The sequence below is a fragment of the Porites lutea genome, chromosome 1 (assembly GCF_958299795.1).
Source record: "Porites lutea chromosome 1, jaPorLute2.1, whole genome shotgun sequence".
In the NCBI taxonomy this organism is placed as follows: domain Eukaryota; kingdom Metazoa; phylum Cnidaria; class Anthozoa; order Scleractinia; family Poritidae; genus Porites; species Porites lutea.
Window position 1 is genome coordinate 55,678,038 of NC_133201.1, and position 17,892 is coordinate 55,695,929.

General features: G+C 38.7%; 2 protein-coding genes across 2 annotated transcripts; one reads left to right on the plus strand and one right to left on the minus strand.

Moving 5' to 3' along the window:
• Positions 1 to 1,465: 1,465 nt before the first annotated feature.
• On the minus strand, positions 1,466 to 6,068 carry LOC140922361 (uncharacterized). The gene is made up of 5 exons (XM_073372354.1): positions 5,810 to 6,068; positions 5,665 to 5,693; positions 5,058 to 5,522; positions 4,007 to 4,137; positions 1,466 to 2,523 (listed from the first exon to the last, which is right to left on the minus strand). Exons 1-5 carry the CDS (start codon positions 6,057 to 6,059, stop codon positions 2,022 to 2,024), a joined length of 1,377 nt encoding a protein of 458 aa, XP_073228455.1. The 5' UTR covers positions 6,060 to 6,068; the 3' UTR covers positions 1,466 to 2,021.
• Positions 6,069 to 6,089: 21 nt separating this feature from the next.
• Positions 6,090 to 16,315, plus strand: LOC140922355 (tetraspanin-33-like). The gene is made up of 7 exons (XM_073372347.1): positions 6,090 to 6,232; positions 8,550 to 8,735; positions 9,084 to 9,158; positions 11,221 to 11,427; positions 12,466 to 12,513; positions 13,594 to 13,710; positions 14,843 to 16,315. Exons 1-7 carry the CDS (start codon positions 6,149 to 6,151, stop codon positions 14,936 to 14,938), a joined length of 813 nt encoding a protein of 270 aa, XP_073228448.1. The 5' UTR covers positions 6,090 to 6,148; the 3' UTR covers positions 14,939 to 16,315.
• Positions 16,316 to 17,892: the final 1,577 nt, after the last annotated feature.

Below are 17,892 nucleotides of genomic sequence, written 5' to 3' on the forward strand. Positions count from 1 at the left end.
CAGTGTCATCAGCATACAAGTAATGTTACAGAAGTCCAGGACATTGGGTATATCATTCATATATATTAAAAACATAAGCGGCTCAGGATAGAGCCCTGTCCTGCAAGTTCATACCTCTGTTCTCACGCCAAAGTAAAATTGCTTCGTTAATCATGCCCGATACATGAACTTTTATGAGCTTTTGTCCGACTTCTCCTTAAATTAATTTAAGCGGCGATTTTAGCCGCAATTTTGTGGCATTTGCCAGTTATGCAGTGCTTCTATAGCGTGCAAGTATTAAAACTCGCTACAGCCGTATGGTTTTGGTAACTCCCCGGGGGGTACTTGGGTTAATTTTTGCTACCCAATTATAGTCTATTCTAAGGCCTCCATCTTAGTCACTTTTGGGCAAATATGTAATTTTCGCGATCCCAACTTAGTTGGGTGGTAACTTACTCTCATTCATTAATTTTATGATTAATAAATAATCATTAATCATAACTCTGACGCTATTATTGTGGACGAGAGTGAAAACTAGATCCTCCTTTAAGAAATTGTTAAGCCTGGTTTCAATATGATCGTCCGGATCGCCCCGATCGTTATAAAAAATTTCGAGACGATTCGGACGCCGTCAAAACCTGTCGGGGGACCAAGGCCCCCCCTGTCCCCTCCCCTTCCTCGGGTCCTGCCTAGACTTACCCCCGATCTGATTTAATTCGAACAAAATAATATAATTCGAACCCTTGATCTGTTTATTTCAAAATTCAGGAACCAGGACAGATCAAAATACGTTTTGCCCGTTCTAACTTTTAATTAAGCTTTAAAACGTCACAATAAATCGAATTTCATTTTAGGGAGGTTTATGAAAGACCTATTTAGCTGGTATGTTTTGTCTCCTCAATACAGGTAATGTGATAATTGACAGCTTCACACCAGAAGCGAAGTTAGTTTCAAGTAAGCACTTGTTTCAAGTGCGCTTGGAAAACATGTAGAGAAAACATGGCTTCACACCTGTTGACAAAGTATAATCCTTGAAGTAAAAGCTGTCAATCTCTCCGTTCATTAGAATCTTGGAACCGCTGCACTTGCCCATCGTGCACATGCCTTCCATTTCTTAATGGTCAATGTGGTGTAGAGTATACTTGACAGCGAACTTCGGCTTCTTTGAACCACGAACGTTTCCACGGTCACCAAGTAAAGTTGAAGTGGGAACATTTTACCCGTTCACTGTCAAAGTAGGATCTAAGTACACTTACATTATACTTGAAGGTTTGGTGTGAAGCCAACAAATGCTCTAACCGAGAACTGTTTCTTTCAAATTTCGTCTTATTCCAAAGGATCAAGTTCCCCTGGGACCTCTATTGGGAAAACAAAACATACCAGCTAAAGAGGTTTAATAGTAATAAAGACTTTATTAATGTGTAAAATGCCTAGCTTACACAAGTGTAAACTTATTACGGACACCAATTATTTTATTGTCTGGTAGATGGGCCTATAACTGAGCGGGTCTATGAACGCCAGTGTACGGTATATCACACTTTTTCCAAGATGAAGCTTAAAGTAAAACCTTTCAATCCATTTATCACGTTTTGTAGTTACCTTATTTGGCCCCAGTTGTTCGAACGTTGAATAGCACTATCCACCGGAATGGCTGGATAAAACACTAACCAGCGGATAAGTATTTGGGAAACTAATAATGCTCTTTCCAGTGGATAGGGATTTATTCGCCAGGCCCCAGTTGTTGGAAAGGTGAATAGCGCTATCTTGCATTCTCATTTTATCTATCAATAGCGAGGCAACTAGCCTGTTCACAGATCAGCTATTTTCTCTTAAACGATCGTCGAGCGCGCGTATGAAAATAAAAACGGGAGATTTATTGACCACGAGCCCAAGGGGGTGGGAGAAGGGAAAAGAGAACATGGACCTATGGCGTTCTCTTCGCTCGCACGCTGTCAAATTGTCGAATTGTCAAAAAAGAAGAACAAGAACAAAGAAGAAAGAAAAAAGAACGATGTCTGTGGACTGGCTAAAAGCCCAACGGATCACCAATACTCGTCATCCGATTCATCATATTCACTGCTTTCATCCAGCGTAAACTCTTCCAGGTCCCACAAGTCCCAGTCTGTTTCTGCCAAAGCGTTTAAGATCTTATGCCGTAACAAGACAATTTGAAAGTCGGTGACAATTTCAGTGGGAAGACCTTGACTTTTCACCAAGCACATCACCTCGCTTGAAGACAACTGGCCATAGGCGCTGCCTGTAAACCTACAATCTATGAATCTTCTTGATGCCAGCTGCACCAATTTGCACATACTTTGTCCAAAGAGCATTGGAATTAAGCTGATTCCGAAGTGTTTGAGGTTTGCCAAGGACTCATCGCTTGGATTTCCCCAGGACGCATACTCAACCAGCTCCAGCAAAATTTCTTCTGTGGAGAAATAGCCGTTATCTACCAAAGGAGCAAGTTCATGGCAAGTAAGCAGCATGTCCTTTCGACCAATGGAAGACCATGGAATAATAGCAGCTAGAAATGGTGATACATATCTGAAAAAAATTAATAATGGTAATAGGACTGAGTGGAGTCCAGTTCAGTCTGTAATCATACAAGTGATCAACAAAATCGGAAGACCATGTAGTGGAAGTCCGCTTTGTTAATCACGAGTATCATAGCAGACCAAATTGGACAACACAAAGTCCTGTTACTGTCTAACGTTACAAATTAGTCCATTTTGGAAAATCCCCAGTTTGCATTGGTAGGGTAAGTGGTTCTGTGACTGGTGGATTTAGCTGAGTGTACTTAATATGATTGGCTGATGTAAATGTCCGATAACAGGTATCTGATAAGATTACAGCCAACTGTCCGATTACAACCCTACACAATGATTAGTGAAAAGTGAAGCACTTAATGCACCAATCAACTTTGAGGAAATTGTAATGGTTATGATTAAATGCAAAGAAGATGAACAGTAAAAACTGACAATTTTCTCCAGTTTACTTTAAAATAGAAATAAGAGGTGAACAACTAAATGGGAAATGTAGTAGACATCCATTAAAATAATAATGACTCGTTTGTTTGAGCTACTGTTGTAGGCTTCAAGAAAAGACTGCATACTACTCAACAATTTTGGTGGGCGAATTAATCTATGCCAATCTGACAATTTTCCCTGGCTCAGAGAACAAAAAGTCAAAATTTAAGAAAAAAAATTTTCTATTAGCATAATGTGTTAATTAACTTATGATGAGAAATGTGTATTCAGCAGAAACTGTATTCAATGATGTTGCATAAATTTTGGAAGGTATGTCAATTTCCACCCCACCCTCGTAAGTGTTTTATATTAATTTTACCAAATTGCACATAAAATCAACAGCCAAGTGTAGTAGTAATGATACAGAGAATTCGTGTGGATTTATATTTATTTTAATTAGCAACGATTAAATTTGATGAAAATCAATTTTGGTTCATTCTAATTAAACATGGAAAAATCGATAAATAATCAGGGCCGGGTTGTTCAAAGCTACGTTATTATAACCGACGGTTGGTGCAAATTTTGAATTCAGATATGCAAGTTTAAAAAGGAAATTCAGTTTAATTCTTTTCGTCTTCAATTTGGTGTTTGGATGCTCTAAAATGAATTGAGAAAATTATCCGAGAAAATGCTTTTGAACAAAAGAAAAAGAAACTTGGATTAAAGTAGCGCTAATCTGCCTTTCAACAACTGGGCCAAGAATCTACAGAAATAAGTTACAAAAGCACTTATAAGAAGGCTTAAATTAAATGGTCATATTCCTCTGGACTTTGTCCACAGACTTAAAAGTTAGAACAACACAAAAAGTTGTCACGGGGTGGTCGGAATTTATAGCAAAAAGTGACTTTGACTGATAAATCCCTAGATACTCTTCTCAATTAGCCCTGTACTGTATCTGCTAGTAAATTATAGGGAGAATTTGACACTAGATCAAAAGTCACTTGGTGCCTTTCACTGCACACCCTCTCAATTGGCATGAGCAATGAAAAAAATTATAACACCTTCCATCTGGTCCCAATCCTCGCAAGCTGGGGTCTGCTCCATGATCAAGAAGAATCTTTGCAACTTTGAAGTTGCCTGACTGCATAGCATAGAACAGAACTGTCCTACTGTGAATCCCACAGTGGTTGATCTTGAACAAAACAAAACAAAAAGTAACATTATCGTGAAATCAAAGATCAACAAACTAATATGCAAGGAAAATAATTATGTATTGGAATGGATGCTTATTTGAGGTGGGCACGTTAATTGACTAAATACAGTAATTATGTACTGGCACATAATTGCAGACCACCTTTCCGTACTGTGAAAGAGCGGAAAGCATGTGCTTGCCAGCTTGATGAAATAATTATAACTAGTCCAGATGATTCTGACTGCATGGCTTTGTCTAGTATACAATTAACAATAATACAGGCAGAAAATTTTTTTTCTTTTGTCATTCACTGTTAGTTTTGCTATGTGGGGCATTGTTGTAAAAAAATCAAAAAAAAATTCTCAGGTTTGAAGAAGCTCAATGTCTAAACATTCTAACTGAATTATAGACACCAGCAGGAATAAATGAAGAAAAATTTGGTGACATAGGTTCAATAAGTATTTTGTAAAATCATATTATCACAGTTTAAGATATCAACTTTTATTCTGGGTTCATTTGCCTGTTCAAAGAACACCACCTGTTACTAAAACTGAAAAAAAGCCAGACATACAATTATCAATAATAACAATAATATACTATTTTATTGTTATTACATCTGTAAAAGCCAGGGAAGTAATTCTGAAAATTCAGCTGAACTAGCTCTGGTATAGGCTAAGGGTTCTAGGGTCCCAGCAGCACATTTCCCACCCAAAAATTCCTAAAGTACCCCCCCCCCCCCCCCCCCACTCCGAGTCTGCAATACTTGCAGTCTACAAATTAACATTGGAATATGATTTTTCTCTCTGACTTGTAATGAAATAAAAGAACTTCAGCACTAGAACGAACTGTGACATGCTGATTCTTTAAGAAGAGTAAACTCAGTGTGCTTGTTCAAACAAAAAAATAAATTACCAACACACCTTTACACTTTCAAATGACAGCAAAAAACGCACAGCTTCACTGACATCACAGTCAAGACAAGGACCTTGCTCAATGCCATCACGCCACGGCAATGGACAACAAAGTGACATTAGAGGTGTATTTCCGAGACAGTCAGTTGCCAAAAGATCAGCTCCATTGTCACACAAAGCCTGTGCCATACGCAAGTCCTGTGATCTTAACAGTGTTGAATGCAGAGGTGTCTTCATTTCTGCATCTCGAACATTTACATCTGCGCCACGACCGAGTAACAACCAGACTGCATTTATTAGTTCTTCAACTAGGTCTGCCTTGATCTTAATATCTTTTCCATTTAGTGACAATACTTGATGACAGGAGAGAGTTTCTCCCGTGACAATGTTATCCTTGCTGGTTACCAGATTGTAGAAGTTGACCAAACACTGCAGAGGTGACCTTCCTGGTCCAACATACTCAGCACCACTTGTCTGCAGAGGTAAAATGGATATATAGTAGACGTAAGCCAGGTAGTTTTCATCATTCAGGGCCTGAGTAATTAAAAAATATTTAAACACAATGTATTGGTTCAGTTACTCTACTAGAGCATACAACCATAATTGTAGTATTTACCTCTGGTATTCTCAGATTAGGATCTGCCCCTAAAAATACCACAAAAAATAATGAAACATTGTCCAGACTTCAAAAAAACACAATATAAATTAAATTAGATCATACATCCATCAGAAGTGAAAGCATTTCCTGCAATATATTTTACCTCTTTCTATTAACCGCCGTGCAATCTTTAAATGAACTGGAATGACCTTGCCATCAACTGCAGAATTCTCGCCAGAAAGAACTATGTAAAGTGGGATCCTCTGGTAAAATCCCTCATCCAAGCACATTCCGTATCGACTGTTAATAAACTCCAATGCTTCATCAAAACGTCTTGTCTCTAAAGCGCGAGTTAAGGGAGTTTCATTGATTCCAAACACAACGTTGAAAGACGCTGGAGGAGCCGCCGCCATGATTTTTGTTTTGACCTATCATAATTACCCATAATGCATTGCTAAATAACTTGCCGCTGCTCGAATCCAGTACGAAATTTACTATTTCCATGGCAAACGGATCGTTGCGGGAAAAGTGTAGCTTTCACTGCTTTGTGAAATACTTTCTTTTTGCTACTAATGCCTTTTTATGGGTAAGTATCACCAACGTTCTTGCATAGTGAACAGAGGGTGTATTGCACACTGTCGGTGTACATGTACTGTTCCTCTTGAGAGACCTCTGCCGCCAACAGGTAACCTCGATCTTTGAGCTACATGTCCGTTCTGTTTCCTTTTCGGCACAACGTAAACTACTAACATGCCAGTAATAATGTGCTGTAAACCCCATTCGTTGTTTTGTACTTTCGCCCGATGCTTTCGCGTTTCTTTCGCGCCTGCCCCGCTTGGCAAGCTCTCCCTCCAACACCCCCTGCCCCTACCCCTCGGGAGAGCTTGTATGTAGGTTAGTATGACATTAGCAAGCGGCTAGATGATCAGTCTGGTTATAAAGAATTCCTCAAGATCACAATATTTCACACTTAAGCTTTCATGTGATATTTAAAGATTTCATCTAAACAATACATAAGCAAGTCGCAGGTCAGGCAGCGTGGCTGAATGGTTTGTGCGACGGACTTACAATCGGGCAGTCCCTGGTTCAAGTAATGCTCTTTGGCCACTTGCTGGATTTGCCCTCGGTTGTCCCAATTCAGATCCTCAGCCAAGCCTGTAACTTGCCAGCTGGTTGCCTCCTTTTAATACTGTTATGTTACATTTGAATTATTTGTTTCTACTTACTTAACTTGAGTTGAGTACCTTTATACTAGCTGCATAGGTTAAGTGCACTTTCCACTATGAACATACCTTACCCTTTGATGTTAAGCAAGTGTAAAAGCTGTGCGCAAAGTTATTCTGCCCATCTGAACCTGCTCTTTGCTTTCTATTTCTGGAGCCGAGAAAGGCTTTGTCCGCATCAGTCAAGTACATCTCTGCTTCGTCAGTGATCATTGCAAATTCTGGGGATGGGGGTGTAAGGATCAAAATTGTCTCTAAAGACAAACTATTGTACAGTCTCAGATTGTTTTATTTCTTCTACTGACCCTTCTCTTTCCTTCCTCAGCACACCTGCTGCTAATATCTAATAGATTAAATGAGGATCATTAATTTGCATCATGTATCCTGAAATTATGTAATCTTCTTCTTTTTTAACGTCCTGGGTCTTTGCTTAACTAAATAAAAAAATATTTTAAAATACCACATAATAATTATGTATAAGTTAGACTGACCGAGGTGCAGATTGTCTGGTCTTAATATTGTAAATTTCAGGTCTGAAATATTTCGTTGAATAAGTGCCCACTTAAGTATGGGCGCTTATTACGTTGTCCTAACCAAAGATTGGTCTAGTTGTTTCTGGGAAGTTTCAGTATTTACGAAGGATGTGGGCAATATAGGACAAAAGTTAAAAGAAGAGATGCACGTAACACACATAAAGGAACTCTTCAAGTGCCCACATATGGTACAATACTTTATTTAACAAGGAATTTACACTTATCTTAATCACCTAGTTTACAGCCATAAAGGTATATTCTAAAAATTAAAAACTAAAAATGTATCATAATTATTCATGATACATGTATGAAAACTGTAAAAGCTAAGAACTAAGAATTGATAAAAACAATAAAAGCAACAAGCAGCAGCTACCATGAATTCCGATATTATAATCTTAAGCAATCAAACTTTCTTCTTCACTTCATTAGTGCCTGCTTTAATTCTAATATCATTTGGTGGCTTTTTCCTTTTCCTAGTGGCAAAATATTTCCATGGTTTGAGACCATACATGTATTTTAGTCATGTTAACTTTAGGCAATGAAAGGATATAATCATGTTGAAGATTACACTTGGATAAGTGTAAGGTGATATATGATCTCTTTATTGTGGGTGGAGCTTTGTCTGATATACTATTGTTTATTGTCATTTGCATGCCTTGGATTATTCAAGTTTCAATAGATGGGAGTCTTATTCGTTCCAAGAAATCTTGATAAGATGCACTTTTACCCTTGAAGATACATGTACTACCTCAAAGCCTTTTCATTGACTTTCTCAATTTCCTGTTAAAGAAAACATGGATATAGAAATAACTGAAAGTGACTTTAACGGAAAAGAGACGTTCTTTGATATTGAAAAAGTGAGAAGGGGCTAGGTTTATTCAATGAGGTGCTTAGACATGTATTTGATAAAATGGCCAAGTGGGGGGTGCTTTTTCCAGGAAATATGGTATTGTAGGAAAATTCTCAAGTGAAGTGTGAAATTGTATAAGGATTGCAGCAAGCATACCACACCACCTCCGTCCAATTTTTCTGGATTATAACCCCCCCCCCCCCCTCCCCCAAGGCTTTAATATGCTCAATCAAAAGTCATGCTGTTATCTGTCAATAATCCCTAATTTGGCTGTAAACGCTTTATGTATTATGTCAGATCATCAGTATAATTTTTATTGGAGTTGGATCATGGGCTCATGACGAGAAGAAAAAATACAGTGACCTGGACAGCCTGGCATTTGATCCCTCGATTTTGATTATTATCGTGGGCTGCTTCATGTTTGTAATCACTTTCTGCGGATGTATTGGAGCTCTGAGGGAAAACAAACTCTTACTACGAATTGTAAGTTACTGGTAAATTATGTAACTATTCTGCTTTTAAGATCCCCATGAAAATTCAAGGGTTGTCGCTAAGATTTCAAGTTGCCAAAGTTAATACAACAAGTAGGCAGGGAATCAAACAGCTAGGGGTTTCTAACAGTTTTTCAAGGTTCATATTTGTTGTTTGTAACATTTGATATTAAATATAATACTGGGGAGACATATTTGTTTGACACAAAGGTGTAATTTTGTTATTCGCAAGGAATGTCTCAAGTTCATGATGAAGACTTGTAATTGGCATTATAAACAAAATGAAGTAGGCAGCTGTGACAGAGCTCCTTTAATATCATGATTATTTTAAATTTTGTAGTTTATGGGATCACTCACCATTATCTTCATCTTGGAACTGGTTACAGGATTTGTTGCATTCTTTTTTGTTGACAAGGTAAAAGGAATTAAATTGTTCATACCCACCTTTGGGAAGTCCAATGAAAGCTTTTAGTTTTGCTTGCGAGTGTTTGTTTGCGATTGTTTAGACTGTCTTTAATAATACCTATAGGCTCAAATAGTAAACAGCATCTGATCTTTCACTATGTCACTGAATTTAACAGAAAGGTCATTGAAGAAAAGGAAATCACTTTTTCCCCTGCACTGGTACCATACAAGATTTAAAGGAAACTATGCAAATCAGAGAAAGAAAAAAATAAAAAGATGAATATAAATTTTATAGAAATCAAAACTGACCATGTCTTAGCTGTCCAACCACCCACAGCCTCTCTGTTTCTAATAATAAGTCCATCAAGGTAATTATAGGTGAGAGACATCTTGTAGGAGGCAGCAGTGGAAGGCAGCATGGCAGAGTGGTCAGCGCGTCAGACTAGCAATCAGACCATCCTGGGTTAGAGTCCCGCTCTGGCCACTTGCTGGATTTGTTCTCTGTCGTCCCAAGTTCAAATCTTCAGCCACACTTGTAAATAGCCAACTGGCTGCCCCCTGCCAGTTGGGGTTTTTAATCCTATTATGTTTTAATTGCATTATCTGTTTCAGAATTATTTAAATGGAGTGCCTGTAAACTAGCTGGATAAGCTAAGTGCACTTGCCACTATAACCAAACCTTTGAATTAAAAAGACATAAATGGTCATTTGCATAAAAAATAGAGGATGCAAGTTCTTGTTCTTCAGACTGCTACTCTCACTTTTCAAATCTTGCCTCTTGCGGTGCATGAGTACTGTTGGGCCTCTTTGACTTTGTCTACTCACAAAGTTTTTTGAAAACAAAAGATTCTCAAGAACAATAGCATACATAATTTTATTTGAGGGTTGTTTCCTGAGAACTCAGTTAATGGTTTTATAGTTTTCAACGGTTGCATAATTGAACCTTAAATTTATTTGCAAAAAAATTGAGAATCTTTTGTTCATAGAAAACGTTGGGATTGGACAATTCTCTAGCAAGTGTCCCGGTTTGAGTGTCTGCAATGTACTAAAAGTAAAAACGGGATAGAAATAATTGCTTGCATTATAGAGGTTTCTGTACAATAGTATAAAGTTTTATTGCTTTGTCTGGCATTTTTGACATTGTATAAAGAATCGGCCATACAATTTTGGAGAGATGTCTGTATTTTATCTCGTTTGATCATCTTCTTCCACATTCATTACAATAAAGCCAGAGCAAACTAAGCTCTTTATTCGAGGCCATATCTGGCCCCATGTACAAGGCAATCCAAATTCCAAAATCTGGGAAATTTTTGCCCGTGGAATTCGGTATCCTGGGCTTTGGAATCTGGATTTCAGCCTCAGGAATCTGAAACCCCGCTAACGTTTGGAATTCAGAATCCAAGTTCCTGCTGACGAGGAATATGGAATCTACAGCGTAGATAAATACAGAATCCAAGACTGCTAGGGATTGCCTTACCTGTCTGAGATGGGGCAACATATCCCTTATAACAAATCCCTGAAAATTGTTTTAAAAAAAATCATGGGGGTACTTAACGACTGTTTTCTGTAAAATGTCTGTTCGAGGCAAATATTGCGTAGAATTTTTATTACTTGAAGACGGCCAAAAATTTCTGGATGACCGTTCTTTTCATGTACAATTTTCGAAGCTTACCTCATAATTTCCCTATGATTTTCTTAAGTTTAATTTCTCACATTTCACTTCCGAGGTTACGCTATTTTTCGTAGAAAAAAGGAAACCGAAAATTTTCGGATTTAAAAATGTGATGCATGGAGAGAGGAATCTAAAAAATTCTTACTTTCGAAATACATTAAATCGCACCTAAAATTTTCAGGAAAATAAAACCGTGAAGACCCTTGTAATTTTGAAAAGACTTAAGTTCCCCTAGGATGCCCAAACAGATACAAATTTTATAGCACCGCTTAGAATGTCTTTCTAGAGATCGATAAGTATACTGAATAGTCTTTAAGAGTGATTTCAATGTATTTAGGAGGAAACCGTCGTTGGGCGCCCCTGAAATCAGTCAAAATACCTAAGTCTATTATCCCTGCAGACCCGCAGTAAAGTGAAAGAGGCAACATACAAGGTGATCAAGCGGTACAGAGATGACCCAGATCTCCAAAACGCAATAGATGGAATACAGAAAGGATTGAAATGCTGTGGGGGATACTCTTACCATGACTGGGAACATAATGAGCACTTCAACTGTTCAGTCAAAACAGTACAGGCATGTGGGGTACCCTTCTCATGTTGTCGCGAGGTAAGCATATCTGCGCTCTTGAGCCAGATCGCCGTATGGTCAGTTGCTTCTTAAAGCATTTAAAAAGAAAAATGAGCAGTAACATTACAGTAAAACTCCGCGGCTAAGAGCCTGTTAGGCTAAAATTTGGTACTTAAGCCCCCTGAACCTGTTTAGATTATAGAAAATAAGAACCTGTTTAGCCAAAAATTTGAAACAGGTTCTTATTTTCATCATTTTCTAAAATCTATGAAAAAATTCTGTGCACTTAGACAAATAACGTAAGTCAACATTTAGAATCCTCTTTGGAGACATTTCTATTGCTACTACTGACCAAATCATTTTCATTTCTCGGAAGTGCTCTACCTGGCATAGTCTCCTTTCATGTCCTTTGCAGCCGCTCAGGCGGGAGTCACGCAGAAAGCTTGCGTGACTCCGGCCCAAGCGGCTACGAAGGAGACATTACCTGGCAAGGCTCAGTAAAGATAAATCTAGAAGTCTTTCAATGCCTCGCATGGGATAAAGTGGAAGGTGAGCGTCAGACTGGGTCGCTGTTGTGTCCAATTGCACTATGGGACAGTTTTGGGAACACTGTCCATTGGCTGTTGCCAGGTTACACAGGAAATTGGGTTAAAACATTCCCATAGTTCCCTAAAAACACTTACGTGGGAGCGAGGCTAGCTATTGTGATGTGGTGTGGCTATAGTTCAGTGTCTTTCCAATCCTTTTTTCAAAACTTAAGTAAAACTCTTTGGTAATTCATAAACAAAAAACAAAAGAAATTAGTCTTTAATGAGTGTCTTTATATCTGAGAGAGATACGGCTTAACTTTACGTCCAATTTTTTAGACCAAGATAACCTCAAATCTAAATATTTGTGCAAGAATGAGGTGATCTATATCAGAGATTTTGAAGCCGTTCAAACAACTCGCAGTCGTGTATTATAAGGTGTAAAAACTCTCTGCTTCGTCTTGAGTTTTACGTCATTTAGTGTCTGCACGTATCCGTAGAGTTACTCGCTGCTTAATTTTTGTTTACACTGATATTCTTTGTCGAACAGGATCATATAAATACACAGTGTGGATTTTCTGTACGACGAGAGAAACTCGTAAGTACCTTTTATTAATTAGTACGCGCCGCAAACAAATTTTACCGTAGCAAAAGGAAAAAGGACGACGTGTATTACTAAATTAATATCATGCGCGTGCTTTGCTTGTTTAATCGAGGTGTTACAGATCTATTCTATACTGTAAAGGATTACATTTTTGTGGCGTTGTATTCCTTAGACCTGTCAGTAACTGCGGCCACATAGTGGGTGGCTCCCCCTAAAATGCTCTGCAGTTGGTATAGGATTTAATGGAGCCAAAACCAATTGAGGGAATTCCACTCAGTTTAGGCATCCTACTGTCGAACTGTTACTACAAGGATATTTGCTGGAGCGACTGGCCATAATTTGTAGTCTGTCCCCTTCGAATTATACTGTCGTCTGCATAAAGTAGAAGTTATATTCTAACTGCTTTATGGTAGTTCCCGGATTCTGCTGGCAGCTTCTCTTCTTCCATTGTTTGTTAATTGGTCTTAAAGAATGATTTTATTACAAATAGGTATGGGGGGTCCTGGGACTCATTTTGTGAAAAATCATGAGTCCCAGTTCATAAAAAAGTGAGTCCGAAATTGAAAATGCTTCAGGGGGCGCGCCTTTAACCAGACAGTTAATCTGAAAACAGACTCCAAAACTCTGTATTACAGTTTACTGAAATTTAAATTTAGTCCTTCTATTTTAAAGCACAACAAAGGCTAAAAGAAATATGCATCGTTAAACAACAGCTATAATAACTGCCACAGAAATTACGCGAACGGACCGGATATTTCTTCAAACACGCATGTTCAGATCGATCGATTTTTGCGTCCTACGGGACACATGCCATGAATTATTTTCGCCTTTGGGGATTTGCTTTGCGTCAGGGACGTAGGGCACAGAGGTAACAAAATCACTACTAGAAATATCGGAATTTTAAAAAAAAAAATTCAGTAGCAGGGAACCTAATAGGGGATCGCAAATTAATGAAATTTTAGAAAACACGATTCGAAGCCTCTCATGAGCCAGTGTTCATTCAAATGTGGCATAGTGTGCAAAGTGTCCTGTGCGCATCTCTTAGTTGGTATCTACAACATTTTTATTCCTTAGGAAACGGAAGCTTCCTCGCTGATTTACACCCAAGGATGTATAGACAGCCTGACAAGCTGGATTAACGACAATCTTCACATCGTTGGCGGTCTCGCATTTGGTTTTGCAGTTATCCAGGTCAGTGTGTATTTCAGATTAAAGGGGCTCTGTTCCGGCTGTCTTTCTTTAAGTTCATTTTTGTGTAAAATGGCAATTACGCGTCCTTATTCTCTACGGAAATTAAGAAATTACTTCTGAATGACAAAATCACAGCTTCGTGTCCAGCAAATACACCTCCAAAACATTTTTTCAAACGTTAAAAACAACAAATGAACCTTGAAAAACTGTCAGGCTAACAACTGTTTTCAAAAAGCACAATTGCAATCTGTTTCAATCTCTTTTAATCACGTTTGTTCATCCATTCCTCTTTTTGTATTTGCTGTGTTATCTATATATGTAAATTCTTTCCTTAATTTCTTCGGTTTCACTCAATTTGGTGATAGTTCCCACCGTCTGAATTTTGGTGAATTTCATGACACAGCCCCTTAAAACATTCATCAGTAATTGCACTGTGGGTCAGCTACTCCGTTAGCAAAGTACTCTTTAAGATTGCCGATAAGGTATCCAGATCGTTGGTGGGTATCAGGTCGTTTCGCCCGAAGTTGTTTTGCCCGAACGTAAGTCGATTCGCCTGATGTTAAGTTGTCGCTTTTTAAGCCTGAAAAAAGGAATAAGCGTGAAAAAACAGTAACTGCACATGTTGGTCAACAACTTTTTCCAGCGAAAACGTGAAAAAAAAAATACAAATTACACATCAAAGATCTGATTGTTGCGATTGCTAAGGTACATGTAGACTTCAGCTTTTATGTACAGTCTGTCGTCTCGAATATGATTATCAAGATCGCTAAAATCATTCAGATCGCTCGACCTTTAATTTTTTAAGAATGGCAGCAATAGAGATCAATAAAATCCAAGCTTAACTAAAAATATCTCTGATATTAAAGGCGTGTTGAAGAGTGTTGTTTGTCATCGGGCGAATGGACTTACGTCCGGGCGAAACAACTTCGGGCGAAACGCGACCACAGTTAGTGGGACCCTCAGTGATGTTGTGATGCTTTTTTTCGGGGGTGAGGAGACTGACAGGTGCTCAGTCTTCTTGAAGGCTAAACGTTGTACAATGAATCATAATTTCCTGACCATAATGATAAAAGTAATTAGATACTGCTATGAAACCCTTTGAAACCTTTCTTTTCTGGTTTTCCTCCTTTAGCTACTCGGCATACTTGGCGCTTATAACATGATCCGAGACATCGACCTGATATTGAAGTCAGCGGACAGCGAGTCAGGAATAAACTATATGCTATGAAACAACCACTGGTCATAAGGCAGAAAATGGTAGAACCAATTTTATCAGTACAGTCTTGATAAAAAGCTAGCTACAGTTCAAACTGTAGACTTTATCCTTTGACTACGTTGCTCAAGTTTCTTGCTGAAGAAATGTAAGAGGTCGACGTGATTGCAAGGCTATAGTAACTGTCTCCAGCGCAATTTGCTAGATATTGAACTTGTCAACGTATAGTGAAAGTGAATTCGACTGCTTGAAAAAACCAAAAACGGAAATTCTTCCAAGTCCAGTTTAGAAGAGACAATGTGTAGCTTCTGGAAGGCTAAACATTGTCGTGACACGTGACTAGACTCTCAATGGCTCCGAACCTACAGATACCTCTTGGGCTACGCTCACACAGCGGCAACGAACGAATTTTCGACCGGTTGAAAATTTAGTTGTTCCGTTTAGACGGAACTATGTTAACCGTATAAAAATTTAGACCCCTAGCCTTAAAATATTTGAAAGCCAAAATTGAGTTCATTTTCTTAGCTGGTACGGTGGAAAATTTGACGTGCGCGTTGTGAGCACTATAACCATGTACATTTTTTGGCGGCGAAGGTGTGGTTTCATAGATGCATGGTAATTCAGTTGAAAGACGCCATTTTGGATTTGCTGAAGTAGCGCTCTTCGCATGGGTAGATGGTAAAAGCTCTGACAAACATTGATATTCAACCTGGTTCGTCAGTACCGTGTGAACAGTGAGTGAACAGTTCCGTGTGAACGAAGAGTCCAGTCAAATTTCGTCCGGTGGCGTGTGAACGTAGCTTTGGTAGCTAGTCTTCGGTGGTGGTGGTAGAGGGAAAAACGATGGCCTTGTTTCTCTGCTCATCGTTCTATGCTCACTCACTATGTGTTCATGAGTTTTCATTGGCGTAGTCAGCCTATAGACCTGTAGGACCTGGCCTACTAATTTTTGCATAGATCACTCTACCGCTAGTAATAAACTATGCGCTGTTAGGTTGAGCAAAAAGCTTCAGAGGTCAAAGGGTTGGTGAGATCAGGGCGTACTAGTCATGCGTGCAATTTTCAGGTTACGCAGAAATTAAAGTCAGAAGTCAGCCAGGCCTACAACTAGTCGAAAAACTGGCTACACCCCTGCTTTTTGTTGTTGTTGTTGTTGTTTGTTTGTTTGTTTTGTTTTGTTTTGTTTATTTTGTATATTTTGTTGTTGTTTTTTTCATTACATAGTGAAGATTCTTCCAAGGAGAGGGTTACAAGCACTTTCCTCCTATCGTTTTTGCCGTCAGGCCAGTTGTTGTCTAGAAATGGATATTTAACGTTGTGTTATATGTGAATATTTAAAAACTTTGTACAGCCATTTTGTAAAATAAAGATCACTCGAAGCTGTTGCTTACATTTCAGGTAGTTTTACTGGTTTTGCCAGGCTTGCAAAGGATACTACATGAACTTATGCGAATTGCTGTGGATCCGTATAAACCAAATTCAACACCGGCATGGCGTCGTGTTGCCTTATGTTTGCAGAGTGAAGTTGAAGTTTATTGATTAATTGATTGATTTCCGTAGAAGTTACAAATAAATTAAGCATACATATACTTGTAAATGCAAACATCTTTAGCGTCACTGCCCAGTGACGTGAGCATCTAAACAGAAACAGGGGTCAGGTTCTGCCATTATATATTCAGAAGAATATGTAATTTGATCCTGATGCAACCATTCACTTCGTTCGCCTTTGACGCTGGAGCGTGCAAACAGTTTTTTTTTTTAACTCTGTAATACCGGCGAGAGCTTTGTGTAGAAAACTCCAATATTAGTTGGATTATATCAAACGAGGAGAGACTCTGTAGTTCAGTCTCTCTTTTTTCATGCTATGAAGAGAGAATTAGCTCATTCTCTCTTAATTCTATGTCTTTTATGCTGATGTATAACTGGTGCAAAGCGCAGGAAAATATACAACAGGCGTCAAGCGGGAGCAAATGTGCAACCGACACAACGTGCGCGCAAGAAGACGTATGGTTATATGTTAAAGGGCCGAAAAACGTGCAACCGTCGTCGGTGATGGTGAAATACAGCAGCTGAACGCGTAAGCGGACCGGTTCGAGCCAGTAGAGAGGTTAAGCTTCACGTTTACGTCAAACGACAAACGCTATTTGTACCACGTGACCATTTTTCTCATTTGTCTTTTACCGTTCATTATTTCTACACATAAATTAGCAGTTTCACGCAATTTTTTATCCATAAGAATTGTTTTGAACAGTTTTTATCTGCTCATTTTCTATTTTGAGAAATTCTCAAATTGAATCTGACGTTTGCCGTTTGCCGTATACGTGAAGCTTGAACTCTCTAGTAATAAAGCAAAAAGAAATAAAAAAACATTCAGTTTGAAATGGTACGAGGTATGTGTGCGAAATACCCGTGCACAACAAAGTATCTGCTTGTTTCCTGCAACAACCTAGGTAAAATGAGCAATAGAATTAAACAAACCAACAGCAGGCTATTTTAGGTGTGGTACGCGTGGTGACTAAGCGGCTAACACTTTGGACCTCAGCTGCAGTCCTTAGTTCAGTCAAGCCTTGAGCACTCACAGTGCGACTACAGTAACCGGAGCCACCTAGGCAAAGTTGACCAATCGGATGACACGACAGTTGGTTGTAAATGTCCCGAGCTTTATATTGAAAGTTTCAACGCCAAAAACATCGTCAAATAATTATTTTTGCTTTCTCGGACACGTTTGCTACTTGCTGCTTTGAGTAACTTATGATTTTTACGAGCTGCCAATTGGCTCAAGACACTACTTACTCGAAATGTATTGTTATTTTCCTGTAATCCGATTGGTCACATTTGTCCAGGGGGCTTTCAAACCACATTTTAAAAATCAAGTTGCAGGTCGTATTCCCCACAGACTTTCCCAAGAAGGGGAGCGGGGAGAAGGAGTGATTGGCCAAGCACTTGGCACAAACATTAGATACGTCTGA

Bases quoted from the DNA above. Each gene is read 5' to 3' on its own strand.
- LOC140922361 (XM_073372354.1), bottom strand. From the start codon at position 6,059: ATGGCGGCGGCTCCTCCAGCGTCTTTCAACGTTGTGTTTGGAATCAAT. The intron at 5,694-5,809 runs GTAAAATATATT...TGGTATTTTTAG, and splicing joins ACGGCGGTTAATAGAAAGAG to GGGCAGATCCTAATCTGAGA. The intron at 4,138-5,057 runs GTGTGTTGGTAA...GTTTTGTTCAAG, and splicing joins TGTCATTTGAAAGTGTAAAG to ATCAACCACTGTGGGATTCA.
- LOC140922355 (XM_073372347.1), top strand. From the start codon at position 6,149: ATGGCAAACGGATCGTTGCGGGAAAAGTGTAGCTTTCACTGCTTTGTG. The intron at 8,736-9,083 runs GTAAGTTACTGG...TAAATTTTGTAG, and splicing joins ACAAACTCTTACTACGAATT to TTTATGGGATCACTCACCAT. The intron at 12,514-13,593 runs GTAAGTACCTTT...TTTATTCCTTAG, and splicing joins CTGTACGACGAGAGAAACTC to GAAACGGAAGCTTCCTCGCT.